At 44.0% G+C, this 25,567-nt stretch overlaps 1 protein-coding gene and 3 long non-coding RNA genes across 4 annotated transcripts; 2 read left to right on the top strand and 2 right to left on the bottom strand.

Moving 5' to 3' along the window:
- Window positions 1–739: 739 nt before the first annotated feature.
- Window positions 740–22,532, bottom strand: LOC115409195 (H-2 class I histocompatibility antigen, L-D alpha chain-like). The gene is made up of 11 exons (XM_030120256.1): window positions 22,338–22,532; window positions 14,210–14,482; window positions 13,839–14,126; window positions 3,547–3,831; window positions 3,001–3,150; window positions 2,653–2,673; window positions 2,532–2,549; window positions 2,354–2,377; window positions 2,164–2,199; window positions 2,016–2,054; window positions 740–1,860 (listed from the first exon to the last, which is right to left on the bottom strand). The coding sequence occupies exons 1-11, from the start codon at window positions 22,390–22,392 to the stop codon at window positions 1,796–1,798; spliced, it is 1,254 nt and encodes a 417-aa protein (XP_029976116.1). The 5' UTR covers window positions 22,393–22,532; the 3' UTR covers window positions 740–1,795.
- LOC115409203 (uncharacterized) lies at window positions 6,012–7,959 on the bottom strand. Its single transcript, XR_003933912.1, has 2 exons — window positions 7,454–7,959; window positions 6,012–6,831 (listed from the first exon to the last, which is right to left on the bottom strand). It is a non-coding gene; the product is annotated as an uncharacterized LOC115409203 (long non-coding RNA).
- Window positions 8,459–12,956, top strand: LOC115409205 (uncharacterized). Its single transcript, XR_003933914.1, has 3 exons — window positions 8,459–8,534; window positions 10,171–10,240; window positions 11,954–12,956. It is a non-coding gene; the product is annotated as an uncharacterized LOC115409205 (long non-coding RNA).
- On the top strand, window positions 21,917–24,629 carry LOC115409204 (uncharacterized). The gene is made up of 3 exons (XR_003933913.1): window positions 21,917–23,126; window positions 24,127–24,148; window positions 24,246–24,629. It is a non-coding gene; the product is annotated as an uncharacterized LOC115409204 (long non-coding RNA).
- The last annotated feature ends 938 nt before the right edge of the window (window positions 24,630–25,567 follow it).

The raw sequence follows: 25,567 nt of genomic DNA, 5'->3' as shown, positions 1-25,567 counted from the left end.
TGCCAAACATATGGATTAAACAGATTTGACTTCTACAGATATCTACAGCTGCGAGATTATTTTTGCAAAGAAATTAAAAACAATAACCCTTGTGAGACACAAACTATCATAAAAATATTCATAGACGCGTATAATTCAGGAAACACAGAAGGTCTCATCAATAAGCTGTATAAAGGCATTACATCATTAAACAAAGACAATACAGACTATATTAAGCAAAGGTGGGAGAAAGAACTGGACATAATGATATCAGAAGACATGTGGAAACAAACTTGGGAAATACAACTATCGTCCACCAACTCCTGGACCTGGAGAGATTTCTGCTGGAAAAACTTTTTTATCACACCCAAGCAGAAAGCAAGACAAAGCGGAAACCCACTGCCATGCTGGAGGGAATGTGGAGAAATAATGGTTGATCATGCTCATATTTTTTTGGTCTTGTAGCATCATCCAACCTTTTTGGAAAGAGGTGGCAAATATTATTTCAGTAATTCTTGGCTTCCACATTCAGCAGACTTTCACATCGCTTTATCTTGGACATGTTCCTGATGGATTGAGTAGAGATGATGCCTGTCTCCTGAAAATTCTATTAGTATCTTGCAAAAAGGTCATTACAAAAAACTGGCTTCAGAAACAACGGCCGACTACTCATCTTTTTATCAGCATTGTTGAACAACTACATACATTAGAACAATTAACTGACTCTATACGCCTTCGAAAAGAATTGGGAGTTAAGAGATGGAAGAAGTGGTATCTTTATTTGGCCCATATCAGAGAGACTTCATGAGGAATCTTTTTATTATACAACTTCTTAATTCATAACTTACAACACTTGGTTTATGTCCTGTGACCTCATGTAGAACTGTTGGTTGTTTTTGTATTTCCTTCTTGTTCTGTTTTGTATACTCTTTTCTGTGAAATGCACAAAAATAAAAAAGTATATAAAAAAGAAAAATTCAAACACTGCTCATCCCACAAATGCATGATGCTCAATTCAACCAGAGGCTTCATCAAAAGTGGTTATGTTAAAGAAAACAGATCAACTTCACAAGTGATTTCAAGAAATATGAGAAAATTCATCCTTTATCAGACTCAAGCAGTCAAAGAGTAACAGAGCGGCTAAGCTAATAAGGTAACAGCTGACTAACATGAGTGGCTAAGGTAACAGGTGACTCGGCTAGCTAGCTCTCCAGGGGACAGTGCTCCAGTTCAGTTGAAAAGAGATGAAAACGCTGCGCGTTCCCGTCAGGAAGACGCTGAACGAGAGACCAGCTGGCAGAAAGAAAACTGACCAAAGTCAAGCTGCAAAAACATTTTGGCAACTTGATAAAAACACAAACACCTTCTGCTATCGGGAAAACACATCAAACAGCTCCAGACCAGGTGGTTTCAGAGTCCAGATCAGGTTTTGGAGAGTCCAGACCAGGGTTTAGAGAGTCCAGATCAGGGTTTAGAGAGTCCAGATCAGGGTTTAGAGAGTCCAGATCAGGTTTCATTGTGTAATTTTAATAAAGTCAGCAGAGCTGAGAACACGGGGCTGATCTGACTGACAGGTGGAGGAACACTGAAAGGCCAGAGGTGGTTCTGCTGTTCTGGATTCTAACGAGGCTCGGCTGAGCGACTGAATCACTGGAGGATTTATTTTTGGTAAGTGGACTCGTTCCACAGCAGAACTCTAAGCTTTTTAAATGTCTTCAGGTTCATTTTGGCTCCAAAACACAAACGAGCTGCAGGGTCAGGGTTTCTTCTGGAGGTTCTTCGGTTCTGTCCGTGTTCCCCGCAGGCCGGCATCTCGTCACTCAGACCTCTCTGAGTCGCTGTCAGAGTCTCGACCAGAGTCTGATTCACCTCCCACAGAACCTGTGAGGAACAAAGCAAACAACGGTTGGAACCTCTGGACACATCGGTCTGATTCTCCATCTCAGCTTCCCCCTCGGTGAGAACTTCCAGCATGGAACCGACTTCAGCTGCTGGAGGATCCTGAACGGTGTTCCTGTTGTCATGGTAACACTCACCACTTAACAGAGGGTCGGACACAGGGGCTCCATCGGTACCTACACACACACACACACACACACACACACACACACACACACATTAGGACTTGGTTGTTCAGTGACACTGTATCTCATGTTGTGACTGTGAGTGGAGGGAAACACTGACCGTCGGGGATCTCAGTCTTCGGTACGCCAGCTGACACTGACACACACACACAAACGTATACACACACACACACACACACACACACACACACACACACACACACACACACACACACACACATCAGAGAGCTGCACCACAACAACCTGCTCATCTCGACTGTCTTCTGTCCCGAGAGAAAAAACTAACTTACCATTGAGAGGCTGACCCACACTTCCTGAAAACACACACACACACACACACACAGAAAATCTACACTGAACTGTTTCTCACTCACTACATGCACCTTCCTTTGTTTGAGCATGCTAACGTCAGTTAGCATTAGCGTTAGCATGGTTTCCATTGAGCTGACCTCCAGAGGAGGAACTTACCCAGAGGGATACTCGCAGCTGTGAACAGACACAAAACAAACGGTTTCATCCGGGGTCAGAGGTCGTCTCATCACAGGAACACGAGCAGAGCAGCGACGGTCGATAGAACTCATCATCTTACCTGAGTCGGTTCCTTCTTTTCCTGTAAACACAGAGAACCGAGACAGATTTTACCCATCATGACGTCTTAAAAACCACCAGCCATCTGACCTTTGACCCCGTGGAGGCAGGAAAGCTGCTTCAGGTCAATGATTGACTTTTGATTCCTTTTAGACGTTTATTTTAAACTTTGATCCAGTTTATGAGTTTATGACGTGTCCAATCTTTTAAATGAAAAGCTAGCATTAGCACACGTTAGCCACTGACAGCATGCGACATTCAGAATCAGTTCCTTTGTCTCAGCCTGGTAGCATTAGCAAGACTTGGCTAGGGATAGCATGCTACGCTAGCACACCGTGCCCCTCTTTACCTCCGCATGGTGGAGTTAGAATTCCTCTCTTGCGAAGAACCCCCAGAAGAACAGCGATGAGCCCGACCAGGACCACGATCCAGCCCACGGCCCCGACAAGCACCACGGTGGAGGAATCATCAGGCGTTTCATTCCGATCAATCGTGCGATCTGGAACACAGAACATCCTCATGAATTCTCTCCTGAGAACTCCAAAACCAAAACACATTCCCAGTTCTTCATCTCGTCTACGAGCTAGCTGTTGATTCGCTTCAGAAAACTCCAATAATCTCCAAAATACAGTAAACTGGAGAAGTTTTTATTAAATAAAGTCCTTTCAGAGCACGAGGGGGCGTCTTCACTCCACAGCCAATAGAAATGTGTGACCTTCTTAGCCCCGCCCGCTATGATAGGAACGACAGCGTTAGCTGTTGTGCTATCAGCTAGCAGTCTCGAGGCGTTCAAAGATGGCTTGGAATTTTAGAAGTTTGTGAAATTTTCATCTATTAACGTCAGCAGGTTTTGAATTCACTTCCTGTTTCTGGGACTCAGACTAATGGCTCCTACCCCAAGACTCCTCAATGTAGAAACCCGATGCTTCATGGAAGACTTGACAGGTGTAATCAGACTGGTCGGACTTTAGAATCTCCACCCAGTCCCTCCTCTGGAAGGTCTCGTCTTCGTTGGGACAGACGCCGGTGGTCTCCAAGCCGTCGGCCGGTTCCAGGACGCGTCCGTTCCTCTTGATCTGCAGGACGATGTCTTTGGGATAGAACCCGGTGGCCATGCACCTCAGAACCAAGTTGTCCGGCTTCTTGGACGGGGTGGTGTAGACGAACACATCAGGTTTTTCTGGGGACGGAAACGTTTCAGAGTGACGCAATCTGACCATCGACGACTCGGGGAACTAGATCCCTCGTGTTTCAGTCACTGTATGAGTTTGTTTTCTACTGCAGGAAATAAAGCTTCACTGAGTTCTTCAGGGAAAAGAGAAGAACAGTAACTTTGGGACATTTACAATCAAAGATTACTCTATTACTCTGAACGGTCCACACACTCCACAAAGGAAATGTTACTATAGTTGGCTGTAAAGTGTAGTATTTCTTTTTAATTACTCAAAATCTACAAGTTTTTTTTTCAGCTTCAGTTGGTTGTGTTGGTTGAAAGCAAAAATATGCAATGTTAGGTTTACTTGGCTGTATTAGTTACCCCGACTCAAATCTGTCATGCAAAACCAAAAAGCAACTCAGTAGACATGTTTGTCCCTTAAAGGACACCACACGTCTCCTCTAATCTCGTTCACAATCAGGGAAGTTTATATTACCTCCCCAACTATTGGTTTTTATTGAATTTTTATTTTGAATTTATTTTGAAATTTAATTTTTCATTTATTTTGAATAACTTATTTGGAAACTATTTTATTCAGCCTGTATCATACAGGAATTTAAAATTGTAACGGATCTTTATTTTAAAACTTTACAAGGTTTGAAAAACAAAAAAGCTACAAAAACCTTTGAAAACTTTAAGTCCTGAATCTGTCTTTATTGTGTGAATGCTGGAGGCAGTCACGCTGCTGTTTCCTCTTCTTCTTATCGTGTTGTGTACCCTTCTGTTCGCTAAGTTTCACTTGTTTTTATTTTCACTTGTTTTTTCAAAACGAATGTTGTACGGTGTGCTCGACGCGGTTCGCACATGCGCAGGAGGGATCAGGTTGGGTCATGAAAACTTCGCAGGTGCTCACAGGGAAACGTCACCACTGTGAATCCTCAGAGTCAGTGAGTCACGTCATGATGAAATGTCCAGTGTACACAGAACAGAGGACAATACTGTTTATAAATCTGGAAAAGTTGGGATTAAAAATATTTTCACTTGCAACAATACTGGGTGCAATAGTGCAAAATTATGGAGGTAAATTTGTTTCTTTATTTCTCAACCGAAAAAAAAGTTGCTCCAATCGCAAAACAGGTTTTCAATCAGAAAAAACTTCACTTCAATCAAAAAAACGTTTTCAATCAAAGAAAAAACTTGTTCAAACCCAAAAAAGAATTGGATGCCCCCAAAAAACTGCATAGAAACACGTTTTTTCTTTGATAGAATTTTTTTTGGTTGAAAATACATTTTTTGATCGAAGTCCTATTTTTGGATTTGAGCCATATTATGGGTAGGACATTTGTTTCTTCATTATTCAAAGATATAACTTCAATAATAAAAAAAATGTTTTCAATCAAAGCAAAAAAAAAAAAAAAAATGTTCAGAGTGTTTTATTCTCGATCAAAGTGAAAAAAGTCTTGAAGCTTCTTTTTTGATTGAATCATTTTGACACAAACGTCCCGCAGTGGGCGGAGCTTCTCCATTGGTCGGGCTTGTTTGAGTGACAGGTGTCCCCACCAATGAGAATCTCTCCAGAAGAAGCCGGAAGCTGGAAGCTAGCTGCTGGTGTGTGCGGGGAAGTCCGTTTCTATTTCGGAGTCTACCGGAGCTCCGACGCCGCATTGCTGCCTCCGACTCCGGCGCTGGATCCACAAACTGCTCGGCTCACGGTGTCAGCGCCTGCCCGTGGGACCAGTTCTGACATTATAAGTCTCTGGAAGCTCACGGACACTTCAGGAATGTCTGGGTACAGGATCTGTCCAGGTTCTGCTCCATGTGAGCTGCTGGTCTGCAGCATGCAGCGGTGACCGGGACTGTTGGATCTGCAGTCACTGTTCCTCTAATGTTTTACTGATGTCGGACACATTTACCACACATTATGTGACAGTGACGTGCTCCATTGACGTTAGCTGCCATGCAGATCGTTCTTACTGTTTTTTCATATATCACTGTATTGCTGCTGCTGAGTGTGTGAAATACAATAAATTCCAGAAAAAAGAAAGTGTCTCACTTGTCATTTCAGTACTTTTTCACATACTGACCATTTCTCTTCACTAAATTATCAAGAAGTAATTACTAATGAGGAGCACAGTTAATTATCAGAACCAGCAGTAGTTACTTATGTACTCACAAAAAGCAGTAACTCAAAAAGACTCCAAAAGTGTCAATGATGAGCTTTATTACTGTATGTCAGAAACAAAAACATGCTCTTCCACAAATATTGAGAAAAAAAACTTCAGGGCCTTTACTGGTCTAACTACAAACAGATATATTCCATCCGGTCTTCGCTCACTGTCCAGGTCACTACACTGCTGATGGGCGGTGGTTTGTCAGGACACAGCTCACATTTACAATCTTATCCAGCAGTGTGACTTCTTCTCCTCCACATGGAAGAATCCTGTGTCTGGTTTGGTCCCTGACAAGATTCTATATTCCTGACAGGTATTTCCAGTGACTCTTTCAGCATGAATCCTCAAATGTGCCATTTTCCTGGTTTCCTCCACATCTCTGGCTGCTGACTGACAGCAGCCTTTAATGCTGGTAGTTTCACCTCCGCACACGTCACAACAACAACTCACAGAGGTCACAGTCAGTCTGTGTAGCATCCTGACTGCTGTGTGTGTGTGTGTGTGTGTGTGTGTGTGTGTGTGTGTGTGTGTGTGTGTGTGTGTGTGTGTGTGTGTGTGTGTGTGTGTGTCGTCTTCTGTGACCAGCTGACTGATGTCTTCCTCAGCATCAGGTGTCAGTCCTCACTCTGGTGATTCTGTCCAGGCTCCGCCGTCCCCTCCTCGGTCTGCAGCTCTCCAGTCTCTGCATCCCGGTGGACTCCCGTCTCTGGTGCTTCTGGTCACACTTTCTGTAGCTGCTCCCACCAACGTCGCCTTGCAGAGCGCCTCATTGGTCAGAGTGACCGATGTGTGTCCAGATGTCGGGAAGGTGTCCAGTCTGGATCAGTCTCCATCAGTTCATCGGCTGGTTGACCTGCAGACACAGGTTAGGTTTAATTGAGAGAGCTAGTAAACACTGGATTCTAGCATGACATTGCACATAGTTACAAGGACTAAATCCAGACAGGTGCAGATGGATTTGTTGTTGTGCTGATTGTCTCTCAGGCTGGAACATCATCCAACATTTTGCTGCTGCTGAAGCTGCTGACTCTGTTCTCCCCCAGGATGTGTTGTAAATTTAGTTTGATCAGTTTTAGCAAACAAATCAATGACTGTATGTTTGTTTTCAGAAGGAGATCAGATCTGATGTGTTGATGTGTGTTGTGGTGTACCAGGGAGTGTGTGTTTATCTGTGAGGACAGAACTGACAAGACGTGTCCTCTCTTGGACAGCAGGTCTGACTGGATCTTTAAGGTCACTCCCTCCGTAACGTTTACATTTAAGATGAAGAAATAAAACAAACAGATTTAGCATGAAGTGATTCTTCCATCTCTACTGCCCTCCTCCTCTGACCGGAGTTTATAAGTGAAGTTGGCTCGCAGCTGCTGAGGTTCGCTGCCAGCTGCAAACTAGCTTCACCGGCAACGTGACTTCATTCACAAAGAAACCGCATTTTCAGCAACATTGCTTAAAAATTAATAAACTCACTTACTGACCTTTATGAAAATGGCGAGAGCAAACCAGCATGTTGTCAGAATATAGAGTCGAAAGTGATGCTCTTCTTCCATGTCGCTGCTGCGACCCGCCATCCGACGCCTCTTCCTCAGTCTGCTCTCCGTAACTTCTTTTCCACTTGGGAAACTGGAAAAAACGTAGATTGTCGTCTGTCCTGCTCCCATTCCATCGACGTGACCGATGGTGGCCGCCTTTCACGCATCAGGATCTTCCCGTTTTGAAGAAATACTGCCGCACTCAGAAACGTGGATCACAGAAAGCAGCTCGCAAGCGAGACCTGAACAATCCCACAATGCAACAGCGTGACGACAGCTGCAAATAGAAACGGACTTCCCCGCACACACCAGCAGCTAGCTTCCAGCTTCCAGCTTCTTCTGGAGAGATTCTCATTGGTGTGGACACCTGTCACTCAAACATGCCCGACCAATGGAGAAGCTCCGCCCACTGCGGGACGTTTGTGTCAAAATGATTCAATCAAAAAACAGGCTTCAAAAAAGAGGTTTCAAAACTTTTTTCACTTCGATCGGAAAAGAAGGTGTTTGAATGTCAAAACAAAGTCGAAACACTCCGAACATTTTTTTTGCTTTGATTGAAAACATTTTTTTCGACTGAAGTTATATCTTTGATTGAATAATAAAGAAACAAATGTCCTACCCATAATATGGCTCAAATCCAAAAATAGGACTTCAATCAAAAAATGTATTTTCAACCAAAAAAAAAAAAAATTCTATCAAAGAAAAAAACGTGTTTAAATGCAGTTTTTTTGGGGTATCCAATTCTTTTTTTGGGTTTGAACAAGTTTTTTCTTTGATTGAAAACATTTTTTTGTTTGAAGTAAAGTTTTTTCTGATTGAAAACATGTTTTGCGATTGGAGCAACTTTTTTTTCAGTTGAAAAATAAAGAAACAAATTTACCTCCATACAAAATCACCTGTGTGTGGCAGCACTGCACAGAGTTGTGCCCAGTCTGCCTAAAAAGAAGAAGGAGAAGAAGAAGGAGAAGGAGAAGAAGGAGAAGGGAAACCTGACATGGATGAATCTGCAGCTATCGTCGAAGCAGAGGTAAGTTTGCGCCTCTTTACTGCCATAACTTCATAAATCAAGCACAGTTTTTGTAATTCCCATACACTACAGACATCGACTGGAATTAGCGAGAACGAGTCCGGGCACCAGAACACCACGTGTATCTGTAGGCAGCGACGCAGTTCGGTTAGCTTCATTAGCTCGGTTAGCGTCTTTAGCTCGGTCAGCGAGTCCATGCAGTTGTACTCATAAGCTGTAGACTGGCGCTGCCATACGAGGCGCTGTGTATCTTTAACATCCATGTGGTTCCACGCTGCAGATGGGGGGGGGGTCGCTGCTAATGCTGCTAACGGCTAATGCTGCACCCGGACTGAACAGGTCTGGCCCTGTGTAGTATTCATACAGACGGACATCCGGGCATTTGGCCAACATCCGGGTCCGTCGCCCGTAGCAACCAGTGCAAAGGGGAAAGCCGTCGTCTCCGCTCGCTTCGACAGAGTACAGACGTACAATACGGGGGACGTTCTAAGATGGTTACAAGTTGTTGTGTGGTCGGCTGCACCAACAATAAAAGGAAAAATCCTACTCTGTCATTTTATATGATACCGAGTGAATGTACGGAACCGACTGTGGCTGCAAGATGCAAACCCGGTCCTCCTCTTCCTCCTTGTCCTCCTGCACTGCCTCCTCCTCTAACCTGGGCTGTATGGAGACGGTGACCGAGCGTCCTCTTTTTCCCGGACATGTCCACTTTTTACGTCCTGTCCGGGGCGTCCGGGAAGGTTTTATAAATTCAGGAAAATGTCCGGTGTTCACTGTTTTTTATAGCACAGTTACACGTGAACGTAAACTGACCGGCGCTTTGTTCACAATACTATGATACTAGATTACTTTGTTGCAGGAGGTAATGACACACACAGACAGCGCGGAGCCGACGGCTGTTCACACAGCGCCGCTTCACAGATGAATTGCTAGAAAAATTCCCACATACCGTCATACTCGTCAGCAGGGGGTCTGAAGGGACACTTTAACACCCACAATGTCCAATTTTGTCCTATATCGGGCCAAACTGTCCCCAAAAAGCTGGTCGTAGTGTGTGTAGGCCATCTATAGCCGACAAGACCTTCCACGCACTGAACAAATGTAAAATAATTTAAAGTAAATTTAAAATAATTAAAAAAAAATAATATTTTACCAAATGGTCATTGGGTCAAAGAAGGGGAGGCCTCGGAAGGCTGTTGAATGATCTACAGGTGATACTCAGAAAATTAGAATATGGTGTAAAAGTTGTTTCATTAAGGAAAACCTACATGCAAAGTGTAACCAATACATTTTAGAGTCATTACATGCAAAGTGAGATATCTCAAGCATTTCTTTGTTGTAATGTTGCTAATTATGATTTCCAACTTATGAAAACTTCAAACCCCAAAACTCTGAAAATTTAAATAGTGGGAAAAAACGTCACCATTGTAGGCTCACAGTATCACACACAAAAGCTTGAACTATATTGATTTGCAAAATTTTTGTCTGCATAATACTTACCTGTTACCTGAAAAATTTGTTGCAGAAATGCATGGAATTTTTCAGGATATTCAAATTTTCTGAGTATCACCTGTATTCCATAGGAGTCGTCTGATTTTAATGTGATTCTAATTTCATTTTCTTTTTTCAACAGATATGAATGTGGTCTTGTAAAGACTGTGGGGCCACGGTGTCAACAAGAGTCATCTGCTAAAACACTACAGGTTGGCTCATGACAATTTCGGCCGCAGACGCTCATACCCATGCACTTATTCTGATTGCCCGTGTGTATTCAAAACTTGGAATGCTCTTCACAGTCATTTAAGCAGGTCACATACCGATCAAAGTGCTGAAAAATGTGTTAGTTCAGCTACTTTTAACTGTCATTGTGTCCAAGCACCTCCATAGGATCAGCACAAGAATATTTTTGTCACATCAATAACCATCTGAAGCACCATGAGACTGAATTGTGTGTTTCAATGCTGTTCTTTCCAGACTAATATTTATGGTACTCACAAGTCCCACAGAAGTAGAAAACACACCCCTTATTCTCTTAAAGATTTTAAAGTAGGCATCATAAACACGAGTGAAGCAGAACATTTAGCAGATGGTGACGTTGATAATTCAGCTCGACGTGGTGAGTGTGATGTTGATTCAGACAGTGATATAGAAACTGAAACAGAAGAACAGCATTTATCTAAGACTACAGAACTGAAATTAGGATCTCTTTTACTAAAACGTGTAAACTATTTCCATGTTCCACGCACAGCAATAGATGAGCTGCTCGCTGAATTGCATTATTTGAAGGAATACACAGTAAGTGTTGTCTAGGTCTGACTTTCAGTAGTTACCTCCGCCAAGGAGGTGATGGAATCACGTTGGTTGGTCGGTTGGTTTGTTAGCAAGATCCCGGAAAAAGTTCTGGACGGATTGCAATGAAACTTAGTGGAAAGGTGGGTCTTGGGCTAACTTAGAACTGATTAAATTTTGGTGAAGATCCGGATCACTGTCTGGATCCAGGAATTTTTTAAAGGATTCTTTATCATTGAGAGACAGGGAGTCTTTCACATGGTTGGGCAGGCCCGCCGACAGGGGGGACAAACGCCTGGTTCACAGGACGCGCTGCTTCTGACGCGGAAGTGGAAGCGCCGCGCACCGACTGTCAGATCGGCGCCCTGTTAACCGATCTGATGGGTCATACAGGACACGCGGGGACCGCCGCGTAGCGGCTCGCACCGTGGACCGCGGCGCTCCGCTCCTCTCTATTTTCTCCGCGAGCCGCGCCGTGGACCACCAGTTGTAAAGTTGGACAGAGCAGATCGCACCACACAGGAAGTCGGGAATAGAAAATATGAGAGAATCCAGTCCATTTTCAATTTAACATGAAGTAAAATAAATTATGTTGCGCACACACACACACACACACACACACACACACACACACACACACACACACACACACACACACACACACACACACACACACACACACACACACACAGGGAGAGAGGGCGACAGAGAGAGGCGCCGCACGCCGCGGCGCTCCGCTCCGATCACAATGTGGTTTTATTACATGCGGTGTTCTTATTGCTGTTGGTGACTGATTTGAGCGGTGGCGGAGCTCTGCCTCTCTGAGGGACAAGTTCTAGTTCAATATTCGACAACTGATTCGCAGCGGTCTGATTCAACTGCGGACCTCTGCTGCTGCTGCTGCTATGAAAATCCTTAGTTGAAAACATCCCTAGTCCTATCAGTTGTTTTAAAGTGATATTTTCATTCCTCATTGAATGGTTATGCTGTCATCCGTGTTTTGATTTGTTTTATTCAGTTTTTCAATTATTAAAGTCAGTTTTAAAGTGGTGCAAGTTTCATGTGAATTATGTGCTTTCAGTGGAAGAGTTTTTATTCAGTTTTGTCCTTTTTTGTCTGTTTTTAAGAGTGAGAGCCCTGATGACACCCAGACAGATCTGGATCAGACAGCCATCGGCATCGATGTGATACATCATCCGGGTGCAGCGTTGATGATCTTCCAGAAGATGTGGGCATCACAGCTGAAGGTGTGCAGCTGCTGTCCGGACTCAAAGATGTCGCCGCTGCTTGTGCCTTACTGTTCGGTATCATCTACGACCTCAACCTGAAACATCCACCTGCCCTCAGGTACATGTTTGAATTTCTTCAAAAGATCCTGATGGAACTGGATACACACAGGCTTTCAGCCAAAATCCAGGTACTCAAAAACCAACTGCTGGAATGAACGCACGCCGCTCTAACAGTTCTGTGACCTGGAGACTATTCAGTGTGCTGAAATGTTTTTGTTGCTGGACGACGTGAACAGCAGTTTTGACTGTTAATATTTTTTTGTCATTTTTTTCACTGTTAATGTGCCTGAGAGGGAGAAGTTCTAAATGACTTTAAAGCAGTGACTTCAAACTGTTCACCATGGACCAAATGCTCCGTCATAATTATGTTGGTTTGGCTCATGGTCTGTTCATGTTGTCATGATATTTCAGTGATTATGTCAAATTTCTAATGGCACTTTGTGCCAACATGTAATCTTCATACGTGTGCCTCTTACAAGCAGTTTTAAGCAGTTTTTATATAACACACTGCTTTGAGTGGTAAAAAGTTGTTTGGAGAAAATGTTAGTTTTGTGTTAGCTGCTACTCAACACAGTTGCGTGCAACCACTTGAAGCAGCATTTTTAAGTAAATACAATAGAGGTGGGACGAGACACAAATTCCACGAGACAAGATGTCTCACGAGATTGAATCCACGAGATCGAGACGAGACGAGACCGGGGGGGGGCGGGGTTTGGTGCTGAGGTGTGGGAAGCGGCGCGGTACTCACATGCAGCGTCGGAGCACGGGGTGTCGGGTCGGGGCGCCCCTTGTCCGGCCACGGCGCCCTCCCCTGTACACTGCACCCTAGGCGGCCGCCTAGTTCTTCTATCCCCATTCAAACCGTGGCGCACAAACGACGCCATGACTGCATTTGCACTTCGTGCCACTAGGTGTGCTGTTTGCATGTTCAACCTTATTTTACACAGACACCACAGAGGAAGAAGGGCTGCAGGCTGCAGGCTCTCTCTGCACGTTGTTAGAAAGAGAGTGTGAGCCGGCAAGACGTGGTAAAATGTTCATTGATGCGATGCACCGTTTTTTCAATAAAAGAGAAGAACTGAACGATCGTTTCTGCACATTTTCGTATCAATTAAACTGTATCACAAGTAGTTTGTGGACTCAAAAGACCAAGATTCCTTGCAGATAGAACATGCGCAGAACAGTATTCATGTCCCTTTCGACGGGTTTTTAAGTATGAATATGAGCATATTCAGGGTTTTGCACGTGTTTATATGGCTGTGCGCCATGTAATGTATCATTCCGTCAATATTCCAGTTAATAAAGAGTTTTTGCCTTTATATAAACGTACTCAATCTCGCGACATTCGATCTCGCGAGATTTCATGACACAAGATCTCGTCCCATCCCTAAAATACAACTTTTTTTTTTTTTTTTTTGAGTGTACCATCTGTTGAAGGTCTCCTGCAGCTTGTATCGTCTCTACCTGGACTTTCTCTCTGAACTATATGAAACATCGTGATGTGGATCACACTGTGAGGTCGTTTCCGACACACACCTGTCAGGCAGGTACAACTAAGACCCTGTGATCAATACACACCAGTGGTGAGGTCTGGTTTGGACTCTGGAGGTTTTTGGCGTCACTGTAGCAGATTCTTATGGTAAACCTGTCGGGTTATTAAATAAGTGTCTTTGCGGTACGTTCCCTGCCTGGCTGAAGAACAGACGACCTGGACGTCACTTACTGGCGTCTCTCAGCTGTTTCTCTCCGTACGTGACGAACTTGGACAGCCAGTCCATGCACTCCTTCTCCAGGTAGTTCTTGGTGTACTCTATCACCTGCACGTTGTCCCTCTGGCTCTTGAAGGGCTCGGCCGCCGGGACAGCGGCCACCCACACCTGGTGCTCATTGTCGTAGGACAGGAAGTCGTCCCCGTCGTAGTTGTACATGTCAACGCCGCGGACGAACTTCAGCGAGCCGTCGTCCTGCGGCTCGCCTTCGCAGCCTTGTAACCACCGCAGGACGTGGACGTCTGAGAGGAAGACGGCAAGCAAGTGAGCGTAGGTTTGGTCTCTCGTTTTGAGGACAGCGAGACGGACACGGGACGGAGCTTACCATCGTCACTCTGGTTCATTCTCTTCATCAGGATGTCGATGTTGACCTTGAACCACTGCTGCTTGTCCTTCATGTACTGGGTCCCCTTATCCCAGTATTCGGCCGGGAGCTTGTCCTTCATCCAGTCCTGCTTGGGGACCTTCTGCTGGTTGCTGCTGTCAAAGTACTCAATCGTCCTGTGGTTCAGTCGACCCATGGCCGTGAACTCGTGGATGCCCGGCAGGTCCACCGGTTTGGACAGAGCCGTGTAGAGGTAGGTCAGCTTCTGAGTCTCTGGAAAAACACAATCATTTCTGTTAGACGCCTGAAGCCTCGTCCAGACGACAGGACTGAAGGGTCAGAGGTCATCAACCTGCAGGGTTGGGGAGTAACGGATTACATGTAACGGCGTTACGTTATCAGGATACAAAAAAATTGTAACTGTAATCCGTTACAGTACACGCAAAAAAATATGTAATCTCATTACAGGTACTTCTGATAAAAACACGGATTACTGAGCAGGATTACTCTTGAAAATCAGACGGAATATACCAGCAACAACACACATCCACGCCGTATACAGACATTGTGACACTTTACAGCACCTTACAGCGCTTTACGGCACAAACCGGCACATTGTAGATCTATAAACAGTAGACACCGTAGATATATAAATGATAGACGCCGCATCCACTGCTGTCTTGGAGCAGCCTCCCGCTCCACTGATATGTTTAACCATGAATAAACAACCCACAATGCCCTGGATTTTACCCCCTGCTGCTGGAGTCTTGGCTGCTCCAGAGAGAGAAACTCATTCTCTGGATGGAAACGGAGACATTTAGTATTTCAGTCAGATGAGACCAGAACTCCTCTGTACTGTAAACTCTGCCTCCAGCTGAGAAAAAGCTCTCAACATCCAGGAACTCATCAAACCTGAAGACACATCTACAGTATGAAACAGACCTGAACTCACAGTGAAGTTAAAGTGTTATTAGCCTGCTAACCAGTCAGTAACCTGCTAACCTGTCAGTAACCTGCTAACCTGTCAGTGACCTGCTAACCTGTCAGTGACCTGTCAGTAATCTGTCAGTAACCTGCTAACCTGTCAGTGACCTGTCAGTAATCTGTCAGTAACCTGTCAGTAACCTGCTAACCAGCCTCACCAGGCTGAACTCAGAAGAATCTGATGGAGGCAGTAATCTCTTCAGCCTGGATGGAGGATTTACTGGAGACTGCATGTTTCCTTCTGTCACTGAGGAATGAATCAACTCTGAACTCTTGAAAAAATACTGAGCATGGCCGACCTGAAGACAAACCTGCTCCTCACTGCAGCAGTACAGCTACACAGCAGACTGAGTAATAGAAATGTGTGTTAACACTGTCAGTGGTCCTGGTTCTGCTGCTGGACTGTAGAACTACTGGAGGAACACAGTCTGAACTGATGGTTCTGATCCTGAGTCAGAAAGAAAGAAAGTCAGATTCTCAGTAGGTTAGAGGTCAAAGGTCATGTTGTTGGTATTAATTGGGGCTGAACACAGAGTTCAGCAGAGCTCAGAACACTCAGAGCATTTATTAGTGTGTAGAGCTGTCAACACACTGTGAGGATGACACATTGTATTTGTCTTTATCTTTTATGTTTGCTGGTGAAGTAATCTAAAAGCAACTAAAAGTAATCTGGTACGTTACTTTTTAATTGAAGTAATTAGAGTAAGTTACTGATTACAATTTTTGACAAGTAACTTGTAATTGTACTGGATTACAATTTAAAAGTAACCCTCCCAACCCTGTTAATGCGTCACACTGCGCCGCACTAAAACCATCCTGAGATCTATGTTTTACACCAGAAGCAGTTTCTGCACCAACAATTCAGTCATTAGACGATAAAACAGAAACTGTTCTGGAAAACTGGAAGGTTCCAGAGAAAATATTACTTTTTACCAACAGTAATCTGTGTGTGTGTGTGTGTGTGTGTGTGTGCGTGTGTGCGTGTGTGCGTGTGTGTGAGAGAATGGGATGGCCCATTCATTCCTTCATTCTCTAAATTCAATTAAAAAGAAATCCTCTATATTCACTGTGAGCCGAGATCAGCGATGACAGAGTCAGCAGGTGTGTCTGTTGCCGTGGAGACCAGCTGCCTTCAGCAGGTGTGTCTGTTGCCGTGGAGACCAGCTGAACTCGCCAGGTGTGTCTGTTGCCGTGGAGACCAGCTTCTCTCAGCAGCCATGACAGTGAATCAGCAGTTTTTTTCCATCCAGTTTGAATGGATGAAGAACTGGCGTTTCTCCAGAACAGAGAGGTGAAATGGATCTTTTTTTCTTTTTGACTGTGGGAGTCAGAAGCCTTTCATGGATTTATCCTGAAGTTCTCATGTCCGTGGGATTGTATTGTAACCTGTCATTTATTTGACTGAGCCGCCAGGCCTCTAGGGGGCAACATTGTTTCAGCTGTGGTGTTCTGACAGGAAGTTCTGATGTTAGCAGCAGAAAGCTAATCCTTCCCCTCAGACTGCCGCTTGTTTCAAGCCCTTTGAGTGGCAAAATAAGTAAGTAAATATGTTATTGATGTTAGAATCTGTACTGGAATGTTGCAGTCTGTGTGCAGTGTCTCTGACTTACGTTCTGTTTTTATATTTGTGTTATCCTGGTGGATTTGGGACTTTGAGGCTTCCTAAGAGTGAGTTGTGTTAATGTTGATGCAACTTTATAACTGTACCAGTCTGATTAATGTGTTTCTGTTTTTGTTTGTACATTTCAGTTTCACACTTTTTTGTATTAAATCCGTCCATCACAACAACCAGCATGTTCCTTGGAGGATGCAATGCAAAGGAGAGTTTAGCTGGCTGTGAAGCCCAGTATAGGACCGGAGTCACACTGGGTGTAACAGTACAGGGATCATCCATAAAGCCACAGCCAGTTTGGAAAGATGTAGGGATGTTCCAATACAACTTTTTCACTTCCGACACAATGCCGATATTGCAACCTTGAGTTTTGGCTGATACCAATATCAGTCTGATACGATATCAGCGCGAATCATACACACTTTATTTTATTTTTTTTAATGTGGAATGTTGGAAAAGGCTTGATCAAGTGATGTGACACAGAGAACAGCAGTCAGCAACAGCAGGTAAGAGAAAAACTGACCCGTTTATTATTAACCGGCTGGTTCATACCTGCAGTGCTCTACAGCTGAATAAATAAGAAAATGAATACATTAGAATACGCTGAAAAATAACCTAGATAGCTCTAATAAAACCAAATTATACTCTTAAAGTGCAAACAGTTCCAGTCTTCTTCAGTCATTTTACTGTCAGTACATGGTGGAACAACTGAAGGCGAGGATGAAAACAACAACACGGCGACAGTAGCTCAGTTGGTAGAGCAGGTTGTCTTATAACCAGAAGGTTGGCAGTTCGATCCCCGCTCCTGCAGGCGTAAAACTGTCATTGTGTCCTTGGGCAAGACACTTCACCCACCTTGCCTAGCATGAAAGTTGTGAGAGTGAATGGTTGGTGGTGGTCGGAGGGGCCGATGGCGCAGATTGGCAGCCTCACTTCTGTCAGTCTGCCCCCCCCCCCCAGGGCAGCTGTGGCTACAGCAGTAGCTTACCATTATGTAGAGAATGAATAATGCAATGTAAAGCATCTTTGAGTGTCCTGAAAAGCGCTATATAAAACCAATGCATTATTATTATTTTTTAACACAACACTGTGACCGTCCAGCTGCTCACAGCTCACAGCTCCAGCTTCACTGACCGGCTCTCAGTCTTCACTCAAAAAACATGCTTGTAACGTGCGATGAGGTTGGTCGTATTAAACGTTCCGGGTTCTCTGCCACCGCGGGAACCTTCTGCAGGACAACAGTTGCCCTCAGCTGCAGCGTCTCTGTCCCAGTTTACGGTGAAATGCTGCCAGACGGCGACTTCCTGCTCCTACAGTCCCGCACAGAGGTGGTGAGATCAGGTGGGCTCTGCATGCTGGACCACAGACCTTCTATTGGCTGGATCCGCTGCTCTTCTTCTTTGGCGTTTGTAGCAGACGGAACCAACGTTGAGGTGCGTTACTGCCACCTACTGTTTGAGAAAGTGAACCACAGTCACCTCTGGATTAGGCCTGGGCGATTATATGATCGTGATTGGTGATTGTGATTCATTTCCAGTTGATCACAGTGATCAGCTGTGAGCACATTTACTCGATCAGACATGGCAGAAATGTGCGTGACACAGCCAATCACAGTCCACTTTTCCCTGCTCAACTTCCGCCTGTAAGTTGTCTGAGAAGTAAACAGATGGAGCTGAATGTGGAGCCGAGGGCAGCGAAGCAGATGAAGTCAGCCATGCCTCGGCGTTATGCTCTGAAGATGAGGCTGCTGCTGACAGGACAGGCTGCTCCACCCGCACCGCTGCTAGCTCACCGCTGCTAGCACACCGATCCGCAAGGAATCTGGTCTTTTGAGTACAGGAAGTACGTGTGATAGAGTTTAACTAAAAATCAGTTAGTTAAAGCTCGTGTCCGGAGTTTCCGTTTGTTTCCAATGTATGTATCATTTTTCAACAGAGCTTCAATGTGTCAGTCTGGTTCGATACTACAATATAATATCAGCATAAAGCAATATAAAAATTTATTTTTGAGCCCCGCCTTCGTCTCATAGACCCCCATGTTATCCGAAAAAGCGCCGGTCAGCGTCAGCCAATAGAGTTCGAGCTTCCGCTTTCTCGTGTTGTCAATCAAAGTGTGGAGCAGCCAGAGAGCACGGCCGCTCGCCCAGCAGAGGAGAGTAACGCAGCAGCCGCCACGCTCACCTCGGATATATCCACTGTCTGCTGAACATCCACCGTAAACAGCTGAACATGGAGGATGCTGTAGGACTCAGAGGCTCTCATTTTCACCCGATGGGTAATAGCGTGCACAATTAAAGGGGCGTGGCTTGGTCGCTCATGAAAGCAGAGGGAGGGCGGAGCCTGAGACGTTGGATTAAAAAAACCTCTCTCTTTCAAAACTCCGGACATGAGCTTTAAAGGTGCCTTAAGGAGTTTGCACGTTTTATGCGAAACAGCGCCCCCTGCAGGCCTTGGGCGTAATGCAGCTTAGTGAAAAACTCGTCCCTGTGGCTCGCGTGCACGGAAGAGGGGGACTTCTTCCTCGCTCGTTTAGTAGCGCTCAAGTAAGATGTCAGTGTCTTCTCCCTGGTGGAGTCTGTGTGGAGCTGCAGTGCTAGAAGCCAGTCTGTTCTGACTTTCTGGAAGATCCTGCTCAGTTGTTGCTCACTAAGCATCTGGCGGAGTAATGGCGGACAAAATGAAACCTAACCAGCCGGAGCGCGCATTACATCATTCCTTTCAAATTCTCCCCAAAAAAACTCTGGAGCCGGACCGGCACTGTGACTTTCAAGTGACAGTTTAGCCTGTTAGAGGTTCTGGTAATGAATATGTCAGGGCACATTGGACACAGTAGGGCTGAACGATATGGGCAAAATTTCATATCTGGATATCCATGCCATATATCTCAATATCGATACGATATATTACAATGGATTCAGTGAAAGTTAAGCATTTTTCAGAAAAATAAAAACATACAGGGCATGAAATTCGTCAAAATTTTAACAGGCCCTCTAAATTTTTTCAGCAGGTCCTCAGAAAATTTTAACAGTTCCTCACAAGTTTTAACAGGTCCTTAATTTTCAATTTTGTAAAATGCTGATCAAAAACAGGATCCAACAATAATTTTTTAATTAACTGTTGTATTTTGTTGTGCTTGTTTAGTTCTGTTTATGTCTATTTGCTGCTCTGTGTCTGGGATGGTAGATCTTCTCATGCTATATGGCCCACCCTAAGCTGCAAATTTATAAAATGATTTTTATTTATTTTGGTGCAGGTATGCATGTTGCTAATTGCTGATTGAAGCATCCCAGCTTTGACAAGTTCCTTTGGTGGTGGTGGCTCATTAACCCTAGAATCCATACCAGGACAAATCACATTTCATATAATGTAGCTGCTCCCAATTGAAACTTAATATTTAGCTGAGATCCTGCTGATGGCTGTGAATGTTAGTGTAGATTCTGATTCTATTCAGGTCTTAATCTGACCAGGTTTTGTCTCTGTATGTATCAGACCCTGGAGGACCTCTCTCACTGATGTTCATTGATGTTGTTCTGCAGCTGTGACGGCCTCATTCAGGGGTGGAGAACTGTAGTATCGCAGTAAATCAATAACTGTTTTGGCAGATTTGCATATTTACAGGTACTACTGTTTACACCCATTGCTGTCATTGTGTTCTGAAGTATTTGACGTTTGGAGTTAACAGCAGCGCCTGAATGCAGCAGTACCTCCTTCAATCCAGCAGAGGGCGCATTGTGATCGTTAGATGCAGAGTGCAGCGTGAAGCACAGAGAAGAAGAATGCAAAAATGGAATCCCAGAGTTAGGAGGCCTGTTGGTTCTGATTGATTCATTAAAAGAGAAGCGACGCAATTTCATGATAAAAAAAAAAGCCAACAGGCGGTAAGGACCTGCTGATATGGCACCTAAACCAGCGGAGATTCCATCTCAATTGGTCCCCGCCGCCATTTTATAGGGAATTTCGCGCCTTGATAATACAAAAGGATGTAAAAAAATGCATTTAAAAAAAAAGAGAACTCACTGCCACTACCACCAAATTCGTTTGTGCAGATTGTGCAGCCGCCCTCTCTTCAGCTCTCATGTTGTTTTGCTTTCTCCACCGCCTGTAGCACATGTGAGTGTGCGTCTCCGTCTCCCTCCTGCCCCTCCCTCTGATGTTTCTCATTGGCTGCCATCAGCTGTCAACCAGTAAAGGAGGTTTGTGGTTGGCTGGCCTGACCTGAGCACGGGCGAGCTGACATGCAGGGCAAGCAGGGGAAATCTTGATATCGTCGATTTTGAGAAACTAATGTCCTGAATGTTCATATCCCGATATCGATATGATAACGATATATCGTTCAGCCCTAGTACACAGCATTAAAAATGTGTAACATATTTATGGTGGAAAATAAGTATTTTTAAGGTTGTAAAACTCCTTAATGCACCTTTAAACTAAACTAAGTTAGTTAGTTCAGTTCTTCTCTTTTACTGAAAATGACAGAGCATATTACCACGTCTTGCCGCTAACAACATGCAGAGAGCCTGCAGCGCTGCAGCGCCCCTCTTCTTCTGTGGTGTCTGTGTAAAATAAAGTTGAACATGCAAACAGCACCCCTTGTGGCATGAAGTGCAAATGCAGTCATGGCGTCGTCTGTGCGCCGTGAAGATCTCCCGGGTTATTCCAAATGTTTCAGAAACCAGAATATTTATCTTAACACGAATATTGACTGCATGTAAACGTAGCCAGTGTCGTCTTTTCAGGCCACTGCACCATACCAGCAACATTCTAAGAGGAGAAAAACAATTAATTTTGTCTATTTTTTTGTATTATTGTAGTTTTGTACTGTTACATTTGAAGTCTAATCTGTCTAATCTCGATTATTTAAATTTTGTACATTTGATGCAAGCATTAATGATGGCAGCAGCATATTTAGCATCAGAACTTCAAAATAATGTTTACTTTCTAAAGCACCTTCATTATCTCCAGTCGGTTTCTTTAGTTTTTTAATCTTTCATAGCAACAAACATCGTCAGGGCTGTAAACTGTCACACTTTAACTAACAATCTTTCAGTTCTTCTCTTTTACTGAAAAAAACGGTGCATCGCAAGATTTTATTATCTTGGTGCTAGATTTTTTTTTTCCATTTACTGCACTGTTAAGTGAAATTGTTCTTATATTTTTCTATGTTTATATTATTTACTTTGCATTGCTATTTACTTAGTTTGTTAATAAAATGTTTAACTATTCTATACTTCTAGTTTTTAGTGCAGATGCTTTAAAACTGGTTTAAAAACAATATAATATATCGTGATTATAATCGAGATCGAATGATATGAAAAAAAAAATCGTGATCATTTTTTTTGCCATATCGCCCAGCCCTAACTGCAATTAATAGTAATTAACTGACTGAGTAGTAAATGTTGACTTTCCTCTGACGACTCTGGCCGTCGGGTTTAACTCAGTGGTTTGATGAACGACTTCGCCTTTGGAAAAAAAAGACGTCCATCAGTGTTTTTACTTTCGCTTTTCCGGGTTTGAGAATAAAAGAGGAACTTACCGCAGTTTACCGCCACAGCTGTCCCCAAGAGGACGAGCAGAAAGAGGGGGAACATGTTGACCGTCCAGGCGGACCCCGTCCCGCTCCCCGGACCAGCTTTATTCGCCTTCAGGACCGACTCTCCCTCCGGAGTGACTCCGCTCGAAGCGTCTGCTGCTCGGTCTCCGCTTCTTGCTTCTGCCCGCTGCCAGATCACGGTCCCTGGGACAAAAGGGCGGTGCTGCGTTCAAGGACCGCGGCGGCTACGCACTCAGATCTGCTGCTGCCGTCTGTGAACGCAGCGCCACTAAATTATTCATTTTTATTTAAAAGAACTTCCCTCTGGCTTGATAAAGTATTTTTATTGTATATGAATACAAAAAAAAAAAAACAGAAATGAAAACTTATAAAACTTCTGATAAAAAGAAATAACACTTACAATCATAGGCGTCACACACACACACACACTTTTTTCCAGGGGTATTTCTTTGTCCACCTCACACAAATCCTTCACGTGTAGCCTTTGTAACCCCGGTTAATTTCAGTAGTATTTAACATTCCGGTGCTCATGAACGCACCATCCACTGACTGCAGAGACGCACATAGATGTTCACGACAAAACAACGTGCGGATGCTCTGTGCTCTGTTCCATTGGAAGGTCCGACCCCCCCCCCCCCCCCCCCCCCCCCCACACACACACACACACACACACACACACACACACACACACATTCCACCGGACACGAAAGCGCTGCGCAGCGGAGCGCCAGCGTCTGTTCTGAGCAAGCTCTTTCTTCTGAAACACCTGTGGTGAGTTGTTCGTTTAACCCTGTGATTATATAACATATGCAAGAGGCGGGGCGGTAGTTTGTTTTGAAATGTGGATATGCCCTGAAGAAATTTACTCTCAACATGCTAACACCAACATTTTGAGGCTATTTGGCCTCATTCTAGTAGAACCTCGGCTAAACTTCGTCATCAATATCATCCCTGGGGAGAACCACGTGTTGTTTTGATTAAGAAGACATGCAATTTTTATTGAAAGATGTGGATAGGGATGAATTTTAGGTTTTTATTTTTGAACTGTAATGAAGAAGAATGCATCAAAGATGCTTTAATTCATTAAGTAAGTAAACACAAGTCATTTTAAAGCTGCATTAAGGAGTTTTACAACCTTAAAAATACTTATTTTCCACCATAAATATGTTACACATTTTTAATGATGTGTCCAATGTGCCCTGACATATTCATTACCAGAACCTCTAACAGGCTAAACTGTCACTTGAAAGTCACAGTGCCGGTCCGGCTCCAGAGTTTTTTTGGGGAGAATTTGAAAGGAATGATGTAATGCACGCTCCGGCTGGTTAGGTTTCACTTTGTCCGCCATTACTCCGCCAGATGCTTAGTGAGCAACAACTGAGCAGGATCTTCCAGAAAGTCAGAACAGACTGGCTTCTAGCACTGCAGCTCCACACAGACTCCACCAGGGAAAAGAAACTTAAATCTTACTCGAGCGCTTCTAAACGAGCGAAGACGGAGTTCCTCTCTTCCGTGCACGTGAGCCACAGGGACGAGTTTTTCACTAAGCTGCGTTATGCCCAAGGCCTGCAGGGGGCGCTGTTTCGCATAAAACGTGCAAACTCCTTAAGGCACCTTTAAGATGGGTTTAAATGTGCACACTTTCGTGCAGACTTTTTTATATATATATTTAGAGATGACTGCCCCTTGGTTCACAGCTCACTGGACATTTAACACTGAACATAGAAAACAGAGATAAACAGACTCAGACACTGTCTTTTGTGTCCTCCAGGTCCAGAGTTCTAGGCTACAAGGTAACATCTTCATTTATAAAAGTGCCCAAAAACATTGTCCTGCCGTTCTGAAGTGTTAATGAAGACATGACATCTGTCCTCCTCGTCCTCCTCCCAGCTTGTCTCTATGGACATGGCAGACAGCCACACTGCTGAACCTCTTCTGGGACATCGTGGAGCAGAGCCTCGTCTTCAGACGCCGCAGAGAACTGAGGCTTCTCTCTGCTTCACAAGAGAACACTGGACCACCAGCTAGAGCCGGACCAGGGTCTGACCAGGGTCTCCACTGGAACCACCAGCAAGAACCAGGGTCTCCTGATACACACTGCACTTCCATTGTAACTAGTAATCTGTAACCTGGGACATAACCTCACTGTGATTTTATTCTTTCTCTCTTTCTTTGAACAGACCTCCCCTCTTCATTCTCACTCTCCTGTTGTTGCAGCTTTGTTTATTTCTGAACTCTAATCCTGAACAAATAAAATAATGGAAACACTCCTGAGACTGATGGTTTTCTGTGTCTAACACGCCTTGGATGTTCAATACGCTGTTCAAAATGACTAAGGAATTGCACTAAATGGGCCAATTTGCCAAAATGTTGAAATATCCCTTTAACAGACTGTCTCCTCTGATGTCAGTTGCTTTTCTTTTTGATATGTTAATTTGTGATTAGATCTTTCCTCAGATTTTATTAATGAAAGAAGGAAACAGAATGAATCGCCGTAAGCAGGTTGTACTGGAGTCGCCAAAAGCAGCATAGGAGAATTCAACCTTCCATGATACACCAGAAAGCAGAAGAGGAAGAGGTCATGGAAGTTTTGCTCCAATAATTAAAGATAATGATATACCGAAAATTATAATGATGATAAATGTTTCCAGCCTGCTGACAACAAAGGTCAGACAAGGTTCTGCTGCTAATTCACCAGGTTTTTATGACAGAGCTAACAACTGTGTTTCTGTAAATTTTCCATTCACTCCTTTAGTTGCTTCATGTTAAAATGTTCAATTTGAGTGGAAATGGATAGTTAGGCTGGAAGTCAGTTGTCCAGTCACAGATATGTAACAACATGTGTTCTAATGTAACTCCAGCTGTCCTCCAGTGGCGTGAGGTTTATTCTTTTATTCTGGAAATGCTTTAACCTTATTCCTGTTTGTGATGAATAGAGTTCAGTGGTTTGTTTCTGTGCTGTCCCTGAGCTGTAAATCCGGTTGATAAGTAGCTGATATATCTGACATGGAGCTGATTTCAACATGAAGTTCAACATTGTTGGGTTTGTAATTCAGTTAAAAGTTTCAGGCCAGAGGATTTTATTCAAAACATGACAATCCCTACAATATGAAATAATTCTAAGCATCTTAAGGTAGCCATACTAAAAGTAAAATCAGTTCTAGTCATCAAAAGTAGTGGTGCCTGGTCATTAGGAGCAGGTGGAGCACAGC

The sequence above is a fragment of the Salarias fasciatus genome, chromosome 22 (assembly GCF_902148845.1).
Source record: "Salarias fasciatus chromosome 22, fSalaFa1.1, whole genome shotgun sequence".
In the NCBI taxonomy this organism is placed as follows: Eukaryota; Metazoa; Chordata; class Actinopteri; order Blenniiformes; family Blenniidae; genus Salarias; species Salarias fasciatus.
Note: the sequence above shows the minus strand (reverse complement) of the source record. Positions and strands in the feature narration are given on the sequence as shown.